The 21,115-nt window shown below is 38.8% G+C and overlaps 5 protein-coding genes across 9 annotated transcripts; 1 reads left to right on the forward strand and 4 right to left on the reverse strand.

Moving 5' to 3' along the window:
* Positions 1-7,446: 7,446 nt before the first annotated feature.
* On the reverse strand, positions 7,447-9,299 carry TrAFT101_002277 (uncharacterized protein). Its single transcript, XM_024907878.2, has one exon. The coding sequence runs from the start codon at positions 9,144-9,146 to the stop codon at positions 7,776-7,778; it is 1,371 nt and encodes a 456-aa protein (XP_024763402.1). The 5' UTR covers positions 9,147-9,299; the 3' UTR covers positions 7,447-7,775.
* Positions 9,300-10,936: 1,637 nt separating this feature from the next.
* Positions 10,937-12,137, reverse strand: TrAFT101_002278 (uncharacterized protein). The gene is made up of 3 exons (XM_066126551.1): positions 11,745-12,137; positions 11,633-11,691; positions 10,937-11,562 (listed from the first exon to the last, which is right to left on the reverse strand). The coding sequence occupies exon 3, from the start codon at positions 11,400-11,402 to the stop codon at positions 10,971-10,973; it is 432 nt and encodes a 143-aa protein (XP_065982654.1). The 5' UTR covers positions 11,403-11,562; positions 11,633-11,691; positions 11,745-12,137; the 3' UTR covers positions 10,937-10,970.
* A 435-nt stretch (positions 12,138-12,572) lies between these two features.
* On the forward strand, positions 12,573-13,718 carry TrAFT101_002279 (uncharacterized protein). Its single transcript, XM_024902432.2, has 2 exons — positions 12,573-13,043; positions 13,120-13,718. The coding sequence occupies exons 1-2, from the start codon at positions 12,616-12,618 to the stop codon at positions 13,700-13,702; spliced, it is 1,011 nt and encodes a 336-aa protein (XP_024763404.2). The 5' UTR covers positions 12,573-12,615; the 3' UTR covers positions 13,703-13,718.
* Positions 13,719-14,245: 527 nt separating this feature from the next.
* TrAFT101_002280 (uncharacterized protein) lies at positions 14,246-14,902 on the reverse strand (the record flags this gene model as incomplete). Its single annotated transcript, XM_024906476.1, has 1 exon — positions 14,246-14,902. The coding sequence occupies one exon, from the start codon at positions 14,900-14,902 to the stop codon at positions 14,246-14,248; it is 657 nt and encodes a 218-aa protein (XP_024763405.1).
* An 858-nt stretch (positions 14,903-15,760) lies between these two features.
* TrAFT101_002281 (uncharacterized protein) lies at positions 15,761-17,482 on the reverse strand. Of its 5 annotated transcripts, XM_024902433.2 has the most exons (8): positions 17,311-17,482; positions 17,213-17,259; positions 17,134-17,165; positions 16,857-17,077; positions 16,555-16,802; positions 16,209-16,499; positions 16,025-16,156; positions 15,761-15,964 (listed from the first exon to the last, which is right to left on the reverse strand). In XM_024902433.2, the coding sequence occupies exons 1-8, from the start codon at positions 17,426-17,428 to the stop codon at positions 15,803-15,805; spliced, it is 1,251 nt and encodes a 416-aa protein (XP_024763406.1). In that variant the 5' UTR covers positions 17,429-17,482; the 3' UTR covers positions 15,761-15,802. The 5 variants fall into 5 exon arrangements, with proteins under 5 accessions (XP_024763406.1, XP_065982657.1, XP_065982658.1 ...); XM_066126552.1 differs by having other exon boundaries at positions 16,025-16,499; XM_066126554.1 differs by having other exon boundaries at positions 16,209-16,802.
* Positions 17,483-21,115: the final 3,633 nt, after the last annotated feature.

A 21,115-nucleotide genomic window follows, 5' to 3' on the forward strand; every position in this document is an offset into this window, starting at 1 on the left:
TGTTGTGATCTCCACTCGCCACCACCACCTCGCGCTATTTTACATCGCAGCTAGGCCTAGTTACTAGTACCTAGGTATGTGCCGAGGATCCTTTCCATTCATCTTTGTATCCGGCTCTCGGACGTGTGTGTCTCTTGGAGCAGCAAGAGGCTTTTTTTTTTTTTTTTAACCCCTCGTTTTTCTCTTCCCACTTGAAATATGGATATGTTTATGAAATAAGCAAGATTTAGCCACACGTCTCATTTATTATAACATCGATCATCTAGGTCTTATCTACTTTGGACAGCCGCTATGTGTACTTTCACTTCATAGCTCTGGTCTAGAACAAGGTCTTTTTCCGAAGTGGGCAATTAGTTGCTGGAATAGGGGACGGGATAAACACTGCACGTGGCCTTGGGCTGATATAGCGCGATTTACCACTCCATGCTACAAAATTAACGCCTTTTTTAGAAGCCTATATAAATAGCTAGTAGTACCTGCGTAGCCAACACTAACCGCTAAGACGTCACATGTATTGTTGGTAGATAACAAGGCAAAGGCTACTTCTGCTTAATAAACAAGACAGATTTCATTCTTAACAGTCGAGAAAGTACTGTCAAAGGCGAAATAGGTATCCCTTTTTTATTAAGTAAAAATAATAATAGACGCCAATTTTAAACCCACATATAGCTGTATGCAATTATAGACATATACCACAGAAGTCCCACGTCAGGTACTATATTAATATTATTATACTTTATTATACTCTAACAAAATAACAATATCTATTTCTAAATATTATAATATTATAATATTATATATCCACCCCCAATCCCAGTATAAGTAAGCGCATTATAACATCTATAGCTTTAAATTAATTTTCAGCTTATATATTCTTATAATAAATTCTATTAAAACAATCTTTTATTTAATACTTAAATTTCAGCATTAGCATAACCTTAATCTTAGCCAGAATCTATAAAACAGCTATAGCATATAAATTAATTAACCTAAGCTAATTAATTAAGCAAAAGTACAAATACTATAGTAACAACACTCAGCCCTATAAATCCCCTATATATTTTATACAACAGATCCTATAGAATAATAATACTAAATACTACTTTACTTTACTAAAGCAAATGCATTAATAAAAGTCTTATAAAAAAAACATTAATAGTATAAAGCAGCTAATTTACTATTATTTATAAAACTAAATAAAAAGCAATAAAAGTTTTTTTATAGCTATATAATATAGCATACCCATCTGCCTCCACTAGAGTATATATAGATGTAAATGCAAGTGTAAATATAAATATTACTTTAGCTATTTATATTCTACTAGGATTTATTACTATATAGAATTTATACTATTATAAATAAATTTAGTTTTTTTTTAATAATAATGCTTTTAATTTTATAACTCTAGATATTTTAAATTATAAATTTCTAGAATATAGCTAGAAATTTAATTTAAAAGTTAAATAAAAGCCCAGCAAAACTAATTAATTTATTATAATAAAAGACCTACTGCTGCTTTAATTTAGCAACATTAAACTTAACTAAGCCTATAATAAAAAAAACCTAACTTATATTTATTATAATCTAAAGTTAAAAATATTTAAATATAGTATTAGTAAAAAAAAATTAATAGTAGTTAATATAATTAATAAAAGAAACCTTATCCTTATACTCAGCAATCTTTAAAAAAAAAGCTTAAAGACTATATTACTATACTTTTAATTAATTTTAAAAATATTTTAGCTAAAAGCAGCTATATAAGCAAAAGAACTATAGCTATTAAAGCTAAAAAATATAAAAATTTAAATATTAAATTTAAAGATAAAGAGATTCCCTAGGCAAAAATTAACAAGCACCTGATATTTTTTAATTCTTTATTTAAACAGCAGTATATAATAATAACTATAGCTATTAAACTTACCTATTAGAAAACAAAAGCAATAACAGTAACCTAGACAGCATAAAGAAATTTAATTACTAATAGGCAGCAGGCTTAGTTAAATTCCCTTAAGTTAATGTTTATAACCTAAGTCTTTATTTACTATAAATATAAAGGGAAATCTTGCTAGTAAAACTTGCTATATTATTTAATAAATAAAAAAAACAATTACTATATAATTAATAATAAAACTATTTAAAAGATTTATAATAAAATAAAAAAAAATATAAAAAAAGAAAAGAATTTAAAAAATATTTAAAATATTAAGATTTTTGCTAATATATATAATAAAATATTATATATTAATAAAAAATAAAAAGTAAATAATAATACTAGCTATTATAGCTGTAAGTTTAATATTTTTCCTAAAGGCAGCTATACTAAACTACTGTTAATTTCCAGGGATTTAATTAAAAAAATAAAAGATTACTGTATATAAAATTTAATAAATATATAAAGTAATAAATATAAAGGAGGAATAAAAGCAGTAAATTAATTTATAATAAAAGAGCTTTTAAACTTAAGCTTTATTTACTAATATTTAAATATAGTTAAAAATATAATAATTGCTAAAGGTATACCTTTTAAAAGTATATTATAATTTATTAATAACATCCTAAGGTTTATTAAGTTATAAAAGCATAAAAATAAATAAAAATAAAGCCCTGCAGCTATTATAAATAATATTAAATACCTAAATTAAAATTAATGCAATTACTATATATATACTTTTTATAAACTTTAATGCCTTTAAATTTTACTTTTTAATTTACTAAATCCTATATCCCTTTAAATTTTACTTTTTAATTTACTAAATCCTATATCCTATATACTAAAAATAAACCTCTATAATATAGCTATAGCTACTGACCTTATTAATACACCACCTTAAATATTTCTTAAAATCTATCTTAATAATATATTTATTTTATCTTTAATATCTTTTAATAAATAACTTAAAGATAGAAAAAAACTCCTTAATAGGATTAAAATCTAGTAAGTATAAAGGTAGGTATAGTAGTTTTACTCTTGTATTATTATATAATTATTAGATTTTTTTTAAATAATACTAAAATATATTATCTATAATAAACATAGATCTAGGTCTAGGGTATCTACTATAGTATTATAGTAGCTTAAATATAAAATTATTAAAATAATCTACATTTATTAACCCTTAATAAATTTATTTAAAAATAATCCTATCTTAAGTATAGGCAGAGAGAATATACTACCTCTTGCCTTATTTAAACTTAATAACTTTAAGTAATATTATACCTCTTAAAAACTATCCTTAATGCTTATACCCAATCCTTTAATTACATTTTATTTTATTAATAAAAACTAAATATTTAAAAAAATATTTAGCAATATTATATTAATACTTAATCTAAAGATCAGGGTCCTGCTACTATATAATATAGTATATTCTTTTCTATATTTAATTTATAGCATTTAAGGTTTAACCAATTAATCTTTTTAATACTTTTTCTTTAAACTCTTTATATAAAAAATCTATTACTTTATTTTAATATAAATCAGGCTTGCTAATAAATATATTATAAAAAAACTTTTTTATAGGTTTAAAAATACAGCTATGCCTGCTAATATAACTCTTTACTTACCTGGCTATTTTTATTAAGTTCTTATAGTAAATGCATCTTATAGCGCAAATACTACAGCAAGCTCGGGCTATTATAATTCTAGGCAGAAATCTATATAACAATAAAAAGTATACTAAGCTATAGGTTCTAGGATATAGTTACAGTACTATTATTACATTTATATAAAAACCTAATTTAATTACTTATAATAAAATAATATACTTAGCATAAAGAAAATAAAAAGAGAGAAATAAAAGAAAATAATATAAATAAAAGAGTAGGCGGGTATACACTATCTACATCTATCTTTTATTATTAATTTATTATTTTAAAAGGTACATTCAATACTTAAGAAATACCAGTATCTCTTACACTAGCCACACAAGCCCCACCAGACCTTATAAAATTAACTAATAAAACAAAGACACCCATTTCGCCTTTAACAGTAGCATTTCAATGACGTTTTATAATTTGTAGATGTTTTTTTCCCCTTGAAACAAGCCAATGCGGTTACCTGATGTCCTGTTCTTTTGTGGTTTTAGCCATCATATTCTGCATTGTAAGAAGCTTAGTGAATGTGTAGGTGAGGAGCCAAACAATTTGCCCCTGCTACAATACGTTATGACAATGATTTCATTAGCAAGTGTATGGGCTAGGCTGTCACATCAAGCTTAATCAATTACACATAATGAATTATGATCATCTTAAATAGCGCTGTAACTTGATTTGTACTTGGCTTAATTTTTTAGTCAGGGGAAAAAGCAATGAGAGTAGTTTCGCGTTTATAATTCCAGCACTAGTTATGATTGGTGACGCTTACATGAAACTTACTGGCTGCTCGTAATTTGGCCCCAAATTTGTAAAGTACAAATGGTAATATTCCAGAGCCACAGCGAAAAAAAATTAAAAATATTAGTAGCCTACGGCGTACCAAGCCTTTCATACATGATTGTAGCGCATAGAGCAAGGCGCTTCAAGAAGACAGCGAAGCATTGTATGACCGCCAGGGCACTGGCACTAAAACGATCATAGCAATCGGTGACACCGGTATGTATGCATTTAGGCTGAGGGAAAGCATCACTAAAGCAAAGCCATATGGCACACTAGCAATAATAAACACAATCCAATGTGTCGGTGGCAGTATGGAAACTTGGCTTTTTTTAACTTGAGTAGACTAATCAGGTATTGGGGAGGTGGATTCGTGAGCGGAACGAAGGGATCATGGGGGAGCCCCAGTGAGATTATCCCTGCGTCCCAGGAAGATGGAAATGATAGAGTCATCTGGGTCTCGGCGTATTCGGCTTCCTTGCCAGCCCATCACTGCAAGCTAATGGCACAGCCATTGCCAGACCGCATTATCAATGCCTCTCCCTGCAATGGGCATACGAAAATATTGAAAATGTTACATGGATGGGAGAATCTGCCGGCGCAGGATCTATTGTGCACAATCTCTTCTCCTAGAGAGGCAAGCCCTCATCGTTCAAAAGGGCGTACTGCAGTCTGCACCGCTGGTTCGAGTTCGGGGGTTATATATGTGTGTCTCAAAATTATTTCTTTTTTAATTAATGGTTCCTCCTAAAGCGGCCCAGGTTTTAAAAAACGTTCACGCTGCTCGCAACGGCGACGGATCATGGTGCTCTGGAAGTAGCGTGCGTACACGGATGCTAGGCGCCAACCCGCGCCGATCCATGATTATTGAAGACAAGTCGCCGCCCGTCGTATTCTTTATGCCGGGCATATTTGCGTCTCACTTCCACGAGTTATTAATGGACGTTGTGGGCAAAAAGATGGGCGTCCGCCTCTTGACTGCTGATAGGCGAGTCTGCTCCACCTGCGTGAATCCTTGACAGGCGTGTTCGATGTAACAATTAATTGTTCTAGTCCTGGGACAGGCCAGTCGACTGACACAGAAAATCAGCGTCTGGATCGCGCCCATACCAGAGCTATTATCGCGTCTCGGAATCCACCACGTATCCTAGGGACTGACTATATACATCAACATGATGTGCAGCTGTCGAGACGTGCGCTCACCGACTAGACCATATGCCGCTTTGCCAGGCAAGAAGACGTTCCCCCATAACTAGTGGAACCTTGCATTGAGAAGCTTCGCCCTCTGGATAGATGTCAAAAACTTCGGTATCAAGTTTATGCAGGCGGCACAGCTGGTACCCAGTATTGCCTTTGATTCCTGAAATGAAATCATCAAGTGTGTGTATAGTTACAAATATAGGGCCCGCTATCGGGCCAAGCGTTGCGTTTATGCGAAAATGGCTGCTGGACAGTAAACCAGCATAGAGGCGGGAATCCGAAAATTGTGTCTACTGGCAGAGGAAGATCTACCTTTCTATAGAGTTTCTAAACAAAATATTATATGCATCGGTTGGTGCCATGTATGTGAATAACATGATCGGACCAACAGCGAGGTGAGACTGTGTCTCAAAAAAGAAGGGGGCGGCGGTTGGGGGGAGTGTGAAGATTTCCCTTCTCTCTAATGCGCGGTGCATGAAAACGTGCTGTAACTGTAAAAAAAAAGTTTGCAGAGATGCTAGGGTAAGCTTGAAAATTATCGACAATGCCGATTATAACAATTTACAAACATAGGCGGCGGTGCTGGAAGGTATAATTTAGGCCAGAAGGGATTTTTCAAAAGCAATTATTATATAGTACTTGTAGTATTTTTTTTGTTCTAAAATAAAATCAGCTAATAGTGCCTTTTGTAATCAGGCCAGCGGACTAAGTTGTCAGGCAATTATATTGCGGTTTTAATATTCTAAATTCTGATATCAGATTTTAATGCTTATTTCTTCTTCAATTGCCTTCTTTATTGAGAAGGTAAATATTTATTGTATAGAATGGTAAGCTGTCTCTTTTTCATTGGAGGTATTAAAATTTCCGGCTGCTGGATTTACTAAACATATGTTTTGATACTAATAAAAAATAGAAAATCAATAGTAAACTATCTCCATTGCTTCGCTTGAATCTAGGTTGTTTGTTTATGTTTGAAAGTACTATATAAACATAGTTTTTCCCTAACACTGAATTGTCTTTCTTTTATCTTAAGTATAATAGACTGGGTTGAAGTTCATTGGCTTAAATATCCATTAGGCACTTGTGAGTAATTGACTCTGGAATTTTAAATATGAGGTACTAATCTTTATAGATCTACTTTGCTGGCATATTTGTGAAAATGCGGTCATCTTCTATTGTTGCTGTTGCTATCTCCTTTGGAACCTCTGTTGTTGCTACGGGTGGATTTCAAGTTAATGCTTATGAATATGGGTGTGGCAATGGATATGTTGGTCAAATCGACCTTGACAATTGGAATGGTGGTTGGACGCCTTGCGCATCCTGGGGTCAACCTAATGCATGGTATTTAAATGTTGCTAATAACTGGAGTGGAAGTAATATCTGCTGTTTTGCTTATGCAGATGCTGCCTGCAGCCAGCCGGTTAGTGGTTTATTTGATGGCTCTGGAGGATGTGCTTATACCAGCGGCAATGGAGTGCCTTACATTATGTGTCACTCATGTGTTTAAATTAAACTACCTCTATAATTAGGTATTAATTGTACAACACCCACATTTTAATTAAACAACACCCTTACTCCGTATATGCTGTACATTTACTATATATTAAAGTCAATCCTTATGCCACTAACCACTAAGTTTAACCACTATTGGTGACGAGTCCTTGTGCCCCGCCTTCCTGATAAACTAGGGTTCAGAATTAAAATAGGCTTCGCCCTGTTGTATAGATTATAAAAAGAACCTCGTTCTCTTTACTAGATAGGGAAAATAACACAAGTTCGCTTCGCAAAATGACCCTTAGCTACTGCTGCAGCTGCGTGCCCTTAAGAACGAGGCTGCACAGACTAGATCAAGTGGTTCTGTAACTTGTTCTCGCTCTGTGGTTTCAATAGCGGTACTAATATATATTTATAAAACTTAATTGCCTTAAGTATTTTAAGCATATGTGCTAGTAAATTAATTAATTACAGCAAATATATTTATTTTATAGTGGATAAACACTATTTTATACCTAATGAGTGCGATAATAGAGCTGTTAAACACTACGTTATAGCTATTGCAGCTGTATTATAGCGGTTAAGCGCTGTAACATAGTGGTATAGTTGTTAAATGTGTGGTACTTCCTTATACAAGCCCTCCCTTTTGGAATCTGCTTGGATACTGGATAAACGGCCTCTAATAAAAGTGTAAAGTGTATTACCATTTTCTAACTGAATTGCCACCAGTTGATGTTAAATAGAAAACCGGTGCCACCGCCAGTATACACAAAGAACAAATCCCGAACTCCTGTAGCACCGCTTACGGAGCAGTTAATAGTAGTCCAAGTTTGCCAACCACCAGTACTAGGGACAGTACAGCTGCCGACCAGTGCGCCACCAACGCTGTCTAAGTGCAACTGGATATTCCCACCACTGGTTGCAGAAGCGACACGAGCCGAGAAAGATTTGGCACCAACTGAGGCACCATTTGCAGAAAAATCAACGCCTTCGACTTTGACGTAGTCGCCATTATTAATATTACAAACGTCTAGACCTCCCTCACTACACATCTCGGTTGAAACACCAGATGACCAGGCGATCAACTCTGCCTCTTGGCGTTGGTAGGGGTTCAGAGTATTTATCCGTGGAGCGCCGGCGGTGGTCATGTTGATTTGAGGGATGGAGCCATCTGCATTGTACACAAATTTTTCAACCGCCACAGACCGATCAAACCCACCACCTCCAGGTAAAGCACCGTTATGATAGAAGAAGTATGAATTTCCCATAAAGTCAATAACGGCTGGATGGTTTGTAAAGCTTGAGCCTTGAGTTGGCATCACAACGCCTCGGTATGTCCACGGGCCGAGCGGACCCGGACTTGTTGAATAGCGAATATCTTCGGAGCAGCAGTCGGCAGCGAAAACATTATAGTAAATTCCATTTCGCTTGTAGACCCAAGGACCTTCTTCGAACGAAGTAGTTCGATTCTCATTACCCTGACGAGCACCAAAGCCGGCAACGGTGAGCTGGATTTGTGCGGGACTGCCGCTATATGATATCATGTCTTCGTTTAGCTTCACATACCAGAGATCCGGGTTAGCCCAGTAAAGGTACGCTTGGCCATCATCATCGATAAAGACAGTTGGGTCGATCTCGTTGTTCTCCACAAGGGGATGACCAAGCGCGTCAACATATGGGCCAGTAATGTTGTTGCTCACGCCAACACCGATAGCCATAGCTCCCGTCGCACCGTGGGTCATCGGGGCATAGTAGTAGAATTTATTGTTTCGATTGATGACTTGGCCGGCCCAAGCATTGGCACTAGCCCAACTGAAAGTTTTCAGACTCATCACTACACCATGGTCTTGCCAGTTTACCATATCAACAGTCGAAAATAGCCGCCAGTCTGTCATATTAAAGAAGGTCGAGCCTGGCAAATCATGGTCGGTGAAGCAATATAGACGATTATTATATACAATTGGTGCTGGATCTGCTGTGTATATGGTCTGTATTATAGGATTGTCGGCTCTGACTTCGCTGTTGTGAAGAAATGCTAGTAGGAAGGTTATAGAGAGAGATGCTAATTCGAAAGTCTTCATCTTGATCAAAATTGCGGTGGAAATTGCTAGTGTGAGACTTTTTGTTATTGTAACCAAATATTTCAGCCTGATAGAGGCTCGAAGAGAAATCAAGAAGCTATAGACTGAATTGACCTTAAATAGACAGACAAGACAGCTTCAGCAGAGTATGTAAAGTAACAATATTTAAGGTTTATTTAACATCAAGACTGATGCCTTCCAACAGCTTATGGAATGATTTTCAAGGCATTTCCCATTAGATAGCAAGCTTTTAGGCTAATTATATTAGGCTACACGGATGTGCTTTGTTTATTTGCACTGTTTCACGAATATAACATGCTATTGGAGCGGCAAACACTAGTATAGCCGCTGTATTAGCAGAGAAGCGCTAAATATCTTATTTAGACTCTCAGTATTAATTGTACAACGTTGAAACCGGGTCAATTTTCCAGTTGCTTACCTTATAAAATTCTATGTTGTAGTAAGTATATATTAAACTATATATTAATTTAAATAAACTTAATTTGACATTAATTATATGACTAATAGGACTTATAGTTGTAAAATTAATAAAGAAGTTTCATTTAATAAAAGCAAAATGAACTTTTCTTATATATATATATGCAGCTACATTCTGGCATTTGCTTCCTTTGTTCCTTTGCATTCTCCTTACTACAAGGTAATTCATTAATTCTAATTCTTTCACGTTCTGTGTTAATATTCACATATGCAAAACACAAAGCTGGTTCCTTCTAAATGCATTGTTGCGCTCTCAATTTTAGTTTTTATTATTATATTGTTTGTAGCAAGTATTCTTAACCACCCTACTTACATGTTTGCAGACATTATAGTAAGCTTAGGCTGTATTGAGACGTTTACTATGTTACATGCGCCAAAAGTATTGCAATATCCTGGCTATCCAGGTAAGCGAAACGTAACCACCCGTTATATCGTTGAGCCAAACATGGCAAAGGATTAGCCAAGTAATCGCAATTGTAGTAATTGTTGTAACGGAGCCAGCTGCTTATTGAGGATTTTTGATCTGTTACGAGGGACCAGGCCGTAACACAAAGCAAGAACCTCTTTGCAAAGCATAGGAATACATTCTTAAACGGTGCTACAGCATTACCTAGTTGCTGTAATGCATTCCGAGGCTATAATCCATTCCAGCTCTCCATTCTACCACAAAGAGTCTCGTGGGGGGTGTTCAGCACGCAAGGAGAAATACTACGAGCAACCAGGCGAGTATTCACTCTGTCGGCGCGTCAATCTAGACTGCCGCTACAAGGATCGCTCTTCCATTGGGGATTAAAGCTATTTCGCGGTCAATGGTTAAGGTTCACCACTAAATATTACGCAGGACAGAAGAGACGTTCTCCGAGATCTCCAGCATTTGCGGCTGGCTAATGACAGAGTCTAGGATTTTGCTGGAGAACTAAAGTACATATGTCTACTCTACAATATATAGACTCCAATTTCCCTTCAAAATACTATCTGTATCTTCTGCGCCTCTATAAAAGAACAAATGGTATTCTGATCAGGCAAACATTGGTCTCACTGTGCATTCCGCACTAGCTCACCAGATCTCAAGATAGCCATTCTCTTTTAATTATGGGAGGAGTATAGTTTGTCATATTGATATTGAGCCAAGCCCCTTACTTTTTATATAGCATGGGCTATAAGCTATTAAGTTCTTTGGCTTTAAGAGAAATAATAGGATATCGTTGGAAATGCAATAAAATAGCTCCTGAAATCGGAAAGAATAGAGACTAGTTTAGTAATTAGAAAAATTAAAATGTTCTAAATTTTTCGTGCCCTATTTAAAATTCTACACTGGTTACAAGGTTAGAAATCTGTTGACTCCGAAACTTCACCCCATTGGTCTATTGTTTTTAGCATACCGGGGATGATAGAATCCTTCAGGGTTCCCACAATGTCAGAGCCCAGTTGCAGACGATTAGGGATTTCTTTGCCATTTGCAACACCCGTGCCAGTGAAAATATCCACAATGACCTTAGCGCCTTTCTCCGGGTCACCAGCTTGGTTGTTATTCGCCTTGATAAGCAGCTCACGAGAATCTGCAACTGGAGTGCCAGCGTACGTAAGTAGGGTTACGGCAGTTTGAGCACGGCGTTGAGCTTCTCCCATGTTAAGAAACTCAGTGCGGAAGAAGCCGGGTTCAATGGTGCATGCCTTGATGCCAAATGGCGCCACTTCGCGACCGATTCCATCAGTAAGAAGTGAGACAGCAGCTTTGGAGGCACAGTAATGCGCCATGGCGGGGAAAGGCCAGTAAGAGGCTAGGCTGCCGAAGTGGGCAATAGCGGCATGACAAGAACCAGTTTGAGCAGCCTTACGAAGATAAGGAACAGAAGCTCGGGTGATATTAGCAGCGCCGAAAACATTGGTGTTGAACTCGTCGTAGACCTCCTTGGAACTAATAAGAAACGGTCAGCTTTTGTAAACTTGCAGTGTGTTTGCTGATAACAACAGAGTCGAAGGCATACCTTGCCTCTTCTACCGCGTCCTCAAGAATGTATCCAGCGCAATTGACGACGTTGGTTATCTTGCCGTAGATCTGATTAGCTTCCTCCAGCTTGGCGACTACAATCCGCTCACCCCAAGTCACGTCCAACTCCAGGACCGCAGCGCCGGCGATATGAAGCTGCTCAATGGTTGAGACCTTCCGGGCCGTTTCAATCACCTTATGGCCTCAATGTAAAGCTTCCGTTGCGATGTACTTGCCAAAACCACTGCTGGCCCCTGTGATGAACCAGACAAATCCGACATTGTTTGAGTGTGAGATTTAAGATTTCTTTTGTGCTGTGCGTCTGTCTGTACAATCAACATGAGGCTGGATTGGAAGAGGCGAATTGAGTTTCCCTTTAAAGCCTACCAGCTGTCAAATATACGATTGTATTTTTATAAGCCAGCTTACTTAGGCCTTGGAGTCCATTATTTCTGCTATTATACGCCATGTTTAGAAAAAATAATTCAACGCATGTTGAGGCAATTCAAAATCATCATGCGACTTTAGTTCAAGTTCGGCTTTACATTAAAAGTCGCAATGGCCACCGGAATAAATACTCTCTACTCTTACGCGTATCTCCGCCCGCGCAAAACCACTTACAAAGTACTAGCTGTCGGCTTTAGCGTTTAAGCCACTGTGTGGGGCTGTCGGCGTTAGCCTTTAAGTGGTTGGTTGTGCCAACGCTGATTACAGTACGTTACGAGTTACGCCATACGCAAGGCAAGATCGTTGTCAAACTAGATGAAATGAAGAGCGTTATGATCCAGGCCGGGCGGTAGTAGTAAGATTCTGCACAGAATTATAAATATCTTGGCTGAGTGACCTAAAAAGCAAAGCATTGGCACTTACTCCAAGGTAAATAAAGAACTAACTTTAATATTTCGATTTTCAATGCTATCTTAAGCTCAGACAAAGTCTTAACATACGGGATTCGAAACATAATATTCTACTGTTTCACCAATGCCATTCCCAACGAGAGTTCTGGGCAAGAATGGCCCTGAAGTAACAGCAATTGGCATGGGTCTGATGGGTCTAAGCGCTTTCTATGGAAAGATCACCTCATTCAAAGAGCGCCTCCAGTTCCTCGATCAGCTCTATGCCTCTGAGGAGAGATTTTGGGACACAGCCGACGCATACGGCGATAGCGAGGAGCTGCTCGGCATGTGGTTCAAGGCGAACCCCGAGAAGCGACAATACATCATCCTGGCCACCAAATTCGGGAACATGGGTCACGGGTTGGCTCGGACTGATGCAGCCTACGTGCCTGAAGCATGCGCAAAGAGTTTGAAGGCTCTGAACACGGATTATATAGACCTCTATTATGTTCATCGAGCCGACCCCAAGGTACCAATCGAAGAGACAGTGTCTGCCATGGCTCAGCTCAAGGTGTAAGCACCCTTTTACATCCGTTCATTGAAGTAACTCATGAACAGAACGGCTGAACTAACATATGCGTTGTTATAGACAAGGAAAGATTAAATACTTGGGCCTGTCGGAAGTATCCTCTACAACTCTTCGTCGCGCCCACTCCGTTCACCCGATCACGGCAGTGCAGGTCGAGTATAGCCCGTTCACCCTTGAGATTGAGTCGGAACAGACAAGAATACTGTCCACTTGCAAGGAACTGGGGGTTGGTGTGGTCGCATACTCGCCACTCGGCCGAGGATTCCTGGCTGGGCAGCTGCGCGGGCCTGAAGATCTTGACAAGGACGACTGGCGCCGTACTGTACCTCGCTTTTCCGCAGAGAACTTTTTAAAGAACCTGGAACTGGTAAATGAATTGACTTCCTTTGCTGAGCGTAAGGGCTGCTCAACGGGTCAGCTAGTCTTGGCGTGGTTACTGAAGCAATGGGATATGGTGGTACCAATCCCAGGTACAACAAAGATAGCCAACTTCAAGGATAATATGGGTGCGCTGGATATTAAGCTTAGCGCCACCGAGGTACAAGAGATAAGGTCCGCAGTTACTAAGGCTGAGATTATTGGTGACCGTTACCCGCCAGGTTGGAGCCGAACGCTGTTTGTAGATACAGTAGAGTTGAAATAGCAGGTTTTATATCATGGATAAGAAGTAAATTTACAAGAATTTACAATTCAATAACTCTACTCATGAAAATATCCCCGCCCGTCCTATTGGATCTTCCCCCCTTGACTTATACGACCCGCGATTGACAAAAGTAGCAGCTATTGCGGTGTATCTCTCCCTATTACTATAAATCTATCCTCCTTTTCTAACAAGAAAGAGACTACCGTGTATAATTTATTACAACATACTGAGTGATTTTTGTATTTAGCTACATTACAAAGTTAAGCTAAGTCAATAATAAGAATTATTATTATATATCAATCATAATAAATTCTCTACGAAAGCCTTAGCCTCGGCGACTGTTAAACTTTTGATCTCAGGAGCTTGTTGTCTAAGTGGTCGGAGAAAATTTGACCACATCCCTCCCCAAAACCGGAGTTGAAAACAAAGGGCGCATTACTAACCAACCCGCAATACCCTTTGCTACTTTCACAAGGGATTTTGTAAGTATTGCATTGCCTCGGTGGACTCATGAGTAATCTCCATTCCACGCTATCCTTTTCCTTAACGTACCCTATCAGTATTTTTGGTAACAACAGCGTCCTGGATGTAAATTGGACGGTTAGCCGTCTCGAAGAGGTGTTTAATGACCCCGACGGTGGCGTTACCAATAATATCAAGTCGAGTGGCTGTGAATGGAATGTCGCCGCTATTATAGACAGTAGCTATGTGTCTGGGATCGTCTATAAGGAAGCTGTCGAGGCCGCAATCCAAGAAAGCGCCGTTGCAGATCACCGTGCAACTGAAATCAGGATTCTTGGCTATAACCGCCTCAAGATATGGATGCGTTTTGACCTTGCCCTCAAACATTGGCAGTTGGTCACCCTTGGAGTTTGTAGCAATATTATCAAACTCTGATGGGATAAATTTTGTCACCCTAGATTTGATAGCATCGTCAATAAGAGGGATTTGGTCGTCAACTGATGTAGAGGTAGGAGCGGAGACGATGACGGCGTGGCCTTTGAGGGGAGTAGAGAGAGACTGGATTGAAGAGTAGTCGACTTCAATTACTGAAAGGTTGGACCTTGTAAGAAGTTTCGAGGCATTATTACAGCGTTGTCGTGTAAAGGCAGTGACATGGTACCCTGCAGCCAGCGGAGCCATCACAATCGGAAGCCCCAACTTCCCAGTAGCGCCGGCAATAGCAATGCTCAAGGCCATTCTGATATCTAAGGTAATGGATGCTTTTATGGTGCCATGTAAGAGATACAGTATTCACAAAGATGTCGGAGGATGCCGCAAATCATACAGTGAATTCAATGCTACGGATGTTTAGCTGGTTTGAGATGTGCTGACTTTATACTATATTGCATAGTGTTGCAAATAGCTACGAAATGTTTTTTTGCCGTTTCCTCTACCAACTCTCAGATACACCTGATTATTGTTCCTATCAAAGGGCCGCTTGGCCAACTTTGGCGTTGTACGAATGCGCATATATGGCTTTGTTCGTAGAGCTTAATCTTTGAGTAATTTAATATCTCCGATTTTTAATCAGGCCCATAACAAATATTCTTGACAAAATTGTCAAACAACCCCCTTTTCAGTAGTTGAGTGCGCAAATATGATATGAGCCTATAGAGCAGTCCCCAAGGAGCTAAGAGGCTTTTGGAAGAAGTCTTGATTTAAGAAGGTCGCCCCGGTAGATTATTTCTAGCACTTCCAATCCCATGAGAACAGTTCAGCCATTCACAATGCTGTGACTGATTTATTTCTCATTTCCGCGTTTGGGACCACTGATGGCTGGCATTCCGAGGGCTGCTCCCTGCTCAAGTCTAATAGAAAGCGAAAGTTTCAAGCTAAATAACTATTAAGGGTAATAATTAATTTATGTTTTATATCTGTTTCTGGAATTACTGCCGATTGTGTTCTACCCTGCGTTTTAATTTATTAAGGTGCGGTACGGCTAACTTTGAAATGAAGAGGGTTTTATTTCCACAAGCTCTCTTACTTATTGAGCTACCGAGAATGGATTTAAGAAAGATAGATTAATGAGAATTAGGCAATGTACACAACTACCTGTATCAATACTCATGATCTGCTATCCATAACCTATTTGCATAGTTATTTGTAGTCCCTTTTCCCACGTTTTTGAGCAAGCCAAGCAAACCAAGCAACAAACACAAGAATTGTAAACGGTACCACAGTCACAGGAAATATCCACCACTTTCTATATACTTGCATCTCTCCATCGGCAAAGTTAAAGATAGTAGTGCTCAATATCGACTGTATTTAGACAATCAGCTGTCGCCCTTCAGTGGGCATTGAACTCTGAAGAATTCTCACCGCAATAAATGTACCGGGGAGGAACAACAAAGTAACTGCCGCAATAGTGAGCATTGCAGCACTGTCCTGTCGTGCCAGTTCCGCAAGCTCGCGGGCCGATTGACTTTCTGATTGGCTGGCAAGGTGGTACAGCTAATCTCCCCATCAGAAAGTCAAGTCAAGGTTATTGTTTTCAAGTCCTTACCAAGTCAATCCGGGTTTTGGTTCGACCGCTATAGTCGGATATCAAGTAAGTGAGTGATTGGCAGCTCGAATCCAAATATTCGAGAGTCCCGTTTAATGACATGATGTCCAGCGCCCATTTACTCGCGTGTGAATCTGTTAAAGCATAGTATCTCGATGAGGAAGTTTTGAAGAACTTCAGAAGGGCAGAATAGTCGGACAAATTTCGTGCGAGTATATGCCACTCCCGAGCCAGGGCATGTAACTCACGAAGGGATTGGTTGTTAACCTTTGAATCATCAATAGTTTTGTCCTTGAGACTATAAGCAGGCTGTCTGTAAAGAACATCTCATCGCGTATGCTCTTACAAGGGATTTCAGCTCCGTGCGCTTCAAGGCAATATTTTTCTGCCATGTTCTCATTGCCTCATCCGCAATCAAAGTATCCATGTAAAAGAAGCGTGTCGAGAGTTTGGAATCTCTGGCTACGTCTCCCATAAACCGCGCAAGCACCGATCCGGGTAGGTCGAGGAAGAAATATGTGGTTGAATTGTTGGCTATTGAGAGTTGAGTGCATGAGTGCTTCTTTTCTTGAGGGATATACTCGTAGAAAATATCTAAATCGCGTAAGCTAAGGCGTCAGATTGTCTACATTCCAGAGAGTGTAATACCCAACTTCTTTTCATATACAGTCTCTTTAAAGTCATCATTATAACACATATGCTTTGCTGAGTACCAGTGCCCGATACCGCAAGTAGCCTCAATGAAAGTATTGAATAACCCTGCGTGCTTTCGGAGGCATCTTAACATTGCTGGATTGATAGCAGCGGAAATAACTTCGCCTTGCCAAGTGTCTTTATTATTAGGGGTGACTTGACGAGTTTCTAGAAGACTGAAGTGAATTTGCGTTACCAGCCATTGTAGCATGACTGCAGAGAGGAAACTCACATGAATCGTAACTTTGCTTGTGGTTTTTCTTTCTGGCATCTCTCGTTAGCGTAAGGTTTTTACGCACGGGATGCCGTACCAAAAAGCTCTCCAGGTCGACGTCAAGTTCAAAAACACGATCAGTTGCTGAAATAGTCAGGTTCGGCCATATCTTGAGAGTTATTTATTATATGGTACTTATTTTGCCATCATGAAAGTCAATAACGCGGACTGCGGGCCAGACTCCTTGCCACTGTTCCCTTTCTCGAAGCGCTGCTTCTAGTTCATTGTAATTGATAACTACAGGTTCATTCATGGCGCTTAGGTCAAATGGAGGCTGCAATCTGTTGCGAATAATTTTCAATGAATAGCTGCCTATTATCATTCTACTTTAGCCCCTCTGTTTTGTACCATTGTGACCTAATGCACATGTGAACAGGCTAAATACGGTGGGATGCAAAAAGTTCTTGGCCCCTGTCAAGTTTTACTTTTCAAGTCTAACTAAAATTGGTAGCATAAAAAGCACTGCGTTTATATCACTATAAGGCCGCTATACTTTAGTGCATATCTCACTATAATATAGCGATACTCCCGTTATAATAAGCCACCGATACTACTAAAATATAGCGCTTTATTTTGCCGCTATCTTGTAGTAAATTAATGGTGTAAAATATAGTGAGTTAGTTACTATATTATAGTGGTATTAGCGCTACAATATAGCGCTTTTATATCGGTATAAAGGTTGTACTAACTACAGTTAGACTTAAATATGAGAACTTAACAAGGCCAAGAACATTTTGCATCCTACTGTACATGTAATCAATTATATGTCAAAGCTATTTTCGGCACACAAAACAAACATGAGAAGAAGTAAGTCAGCGCGAAGAGGCTAATACTGTCCGTTTCCTAGTACCTCTCTACTATCAAGACAGCGCAAGCCCTAGAGCTTGAGTCTGTCAAGATTGCGGCGGCGGTTGAGGAAATGATTGAGAATGCCGTCGATGATAGCGATGTCGCGCGCGTGTGGTCGGCGCCGTGGCTATTCGCGACTTTCTCCTGGAAGTTATCGTCCACTATCTGAAGGAGGCCGATTAATGTCAGCATCCTCCAAATTCGAATAGCGTCGGATAGAGAAAGACCAAGTTGAAAATTGAAGTACGCACGCTAAAAAAGCATCAACGTGCATCTACCAAGATGTGCGAGTGAGGTCGAAAGCGTTAAGAATGGTGGCAATTACTACACCAAGATCAATCACATGCCTTCATAGGCGGCGGCATCCGCTCTGAGAGTTCTACTCAAAGCTTATTCCCCTGCTGCTCAGCATACAGGTATTATAGACTTGATTGGAAATCTCTCATCTGTCACGGGGGCAGAGGACCAAGAAGGTAGCTTTATTATTCCGGCAGTAGTCAGAGCAATTATTTGTATCGTTTCCACTGATGCCAGTGATTTGTTTGTAAAAATGTACCGTGTTACAAGCTTGCCATTCAAGATTTTCTCCTGGATTAGTTTTTCTCCTGGATTATATTTTCCCAATGTATTACTTTATCCTTGGCATTTGGCTACAAGCCTATTTCTCAAGCATAGATCACAAGAGACTCAAGAATCTGAATGGAAAAGTTAATTCAAGCTCAACAATCTGAGAAGACGCTCGTGAAGTCGGAGCGATGTTCAACATCTTCCTAGTTCTCCTGGTGAGGCTGTGACGTTGCAGCATTGTTATGGAGTTTCGAACTGCAAAGTCCTCTGCCTGCTATGTGCAAATGCTTGACAAGTACATTGTCTAGAAGTACCTAACACAACCATTTTGGTGCTGCCGTCTAAGTAGTGGGTCTATTGAGTAGAGGGGAAGTTTTAAGGAACTCATGAAAATTAAAGAGTTGCTCCGAGACGCCTGTAAGCGCCTGCACCTCCGCTCTAGGGAGCGGGTGTACATTTGTGAAAGCCCTGCATAGCCTAATATAGTCAGCAAACAAGATAATCCGATGAGCCTAGGAAAACATAATGCTTGTATTGAGCTTGACGGGGGCGCTGTTTGAGTAAGAAATGCAAGGGCCACACACCTCCGAATGATGTAATGTACCCTATTGTATACGTGTCATAGATAAAGTTAGGCCCCGTTTTATGGGTTATTCGAGAGCCCTGGGACTACGACTGGTATTATTCTCTTTACAGCACGTTTTATAAACAACAATTCATTAGGAAGGCAATATTGACGATTTCTTTGTTAACGGTCACCTACCTGCCAATAGATCTCTAATATTGTATCCATAGTGTCATTCCTGGAAATGTTCCCAGTGATCCTCTACCCCTGTTAGATTTGGCGTGAGGGGAAAAAAAAATTCTACAATTATTCTGATTTTAGAGTTCGGAGGTCTCTGTACAGATTGTAGTACAACTACTGCTTCAAAGCCTGTTTTGGTCTTCATGCACATCGCAGTTGACTTCCTCATAGATGGAACTAGGAATCTTTTGTTTGATGCCACTTCTTATTTGTATCTCGAATTTGCATAAGTAGAATAGTCTCGGCGAATGCACAGGTCATAGACGATTTAAACGTAATCGGATGAGCACCAGGCACTTCGATGCCCTTCAATTGTTCATTTAGTACCTGTGCAATTCTTGCTCGCAATGAAATATTTATATAATGCCCTGGGTTCATCACTCTCTGGCTCCAAGTCATATATGCACCAGAAGGACATTATCTTAAACAAAATATCATTATGACTATAGGGGAAGTTGGCATCATCCAGCGGATAGGATATTTCACGATTTTAATAGAATATCTCGATCACTGGCGTAACTGTATACATTACTTGGAATTTATATAAGCAAGCATAAAGCACGTCTGCTAAATTGTGCATTTGTAGGCTCAATAGTTTCATCAATTGAAGGGAGTTGGCTGCGCAAAAGTGGGGGTCGTTCTCATCCATAAGTTCGCTAATATAAACTGACGTAGTTTTTATGTTAACCACTACCCAACATTATCAACGGAGAATTGATAGTAACTGAGGGTATCGGAATCTATGTTCTTGTTTGGATCTTAGATCGTACCTTGTAGAAATTGAAACATTTAGTTTGTCGCAATACATGATGACATAGATGTGTTAACATCAGCAGTAAAGAGTAAAGGCTTGTGAAACAGAACTCGCTATCCCAATTCCCATATAAAGGCCCTTTGAAGTGGGTAGCAAGATTTATTGAATCGTATGCATCGATCGCAGCGATTGGTTCAATACGAGCAAAAAATACACACAAACTTCATACCAACCGCAATTTAAGCAAGCCATTGTCGATCTTTTATAACTTTACCTGTCCCAAATAAATAGTCATATAGTCGCTTCATCAATAGTACATACACTGACTTTGCCAGGATTGAACGCTGGGAGAAAAATCCTCTGGCTGGCTGTGCAGTCAAATTTAGTGGCATCTTTAGGCCAGGGTACTGCAAAAGAAGAGCTAAACGATAACCCTTTCCATATTTTCAACAGACCGATTCTCCGGTGGTGTATGCCTTATAGCCGACGGTATATTTTATGTGTGTGGGAGTGCTTACTGTAGTTATCTAGCATTATATGCCTATCCACCTTATAATGGTAATTCCGAGGAATTAACTACATACATAATAAGAATCGGGGACTAATGGGACTGTGATAATAGCATCTATATGGAAGTAGCCTCACTTACGTGTACTTGTTTCAAATGCGAGGGTTAATAACAATGCACGCTTATAACAACCGCGAGGCTAGTAATCCTCCTCGCATATAAATTATGAAATTATTGTCTATTGACGCTCAACTAGTGCCTAATTTATAAATGTTATTGTTTCTCTCACATCACTCCTATAGTACTCCAAAATATTATTCTAGGACTTTACAATTGCCAGCTATATTTTGTTTCATAAAAGAACGGGAATGAAGACGGTTATTGCACTACTGTCCAGAAATAGAGGAGTACAGCTGAGAAAGACAGAGAACAATGTGTGTCCAGCAGTCGGGGCAGA

This window comes from Trichoderma asperellum, chromosome 1 (genome assembly GCF_020647865.1).
Source record: "Trichoderma asperellum chromosome 1, complete sequence".
NCBI classification, from domain to species: Eukaryota; Fungi; Ascomycota; class Sordariomycetes; order Hypocreales; family Hypocreaceae; genus Trichoderma; species Trichoderma asperellum.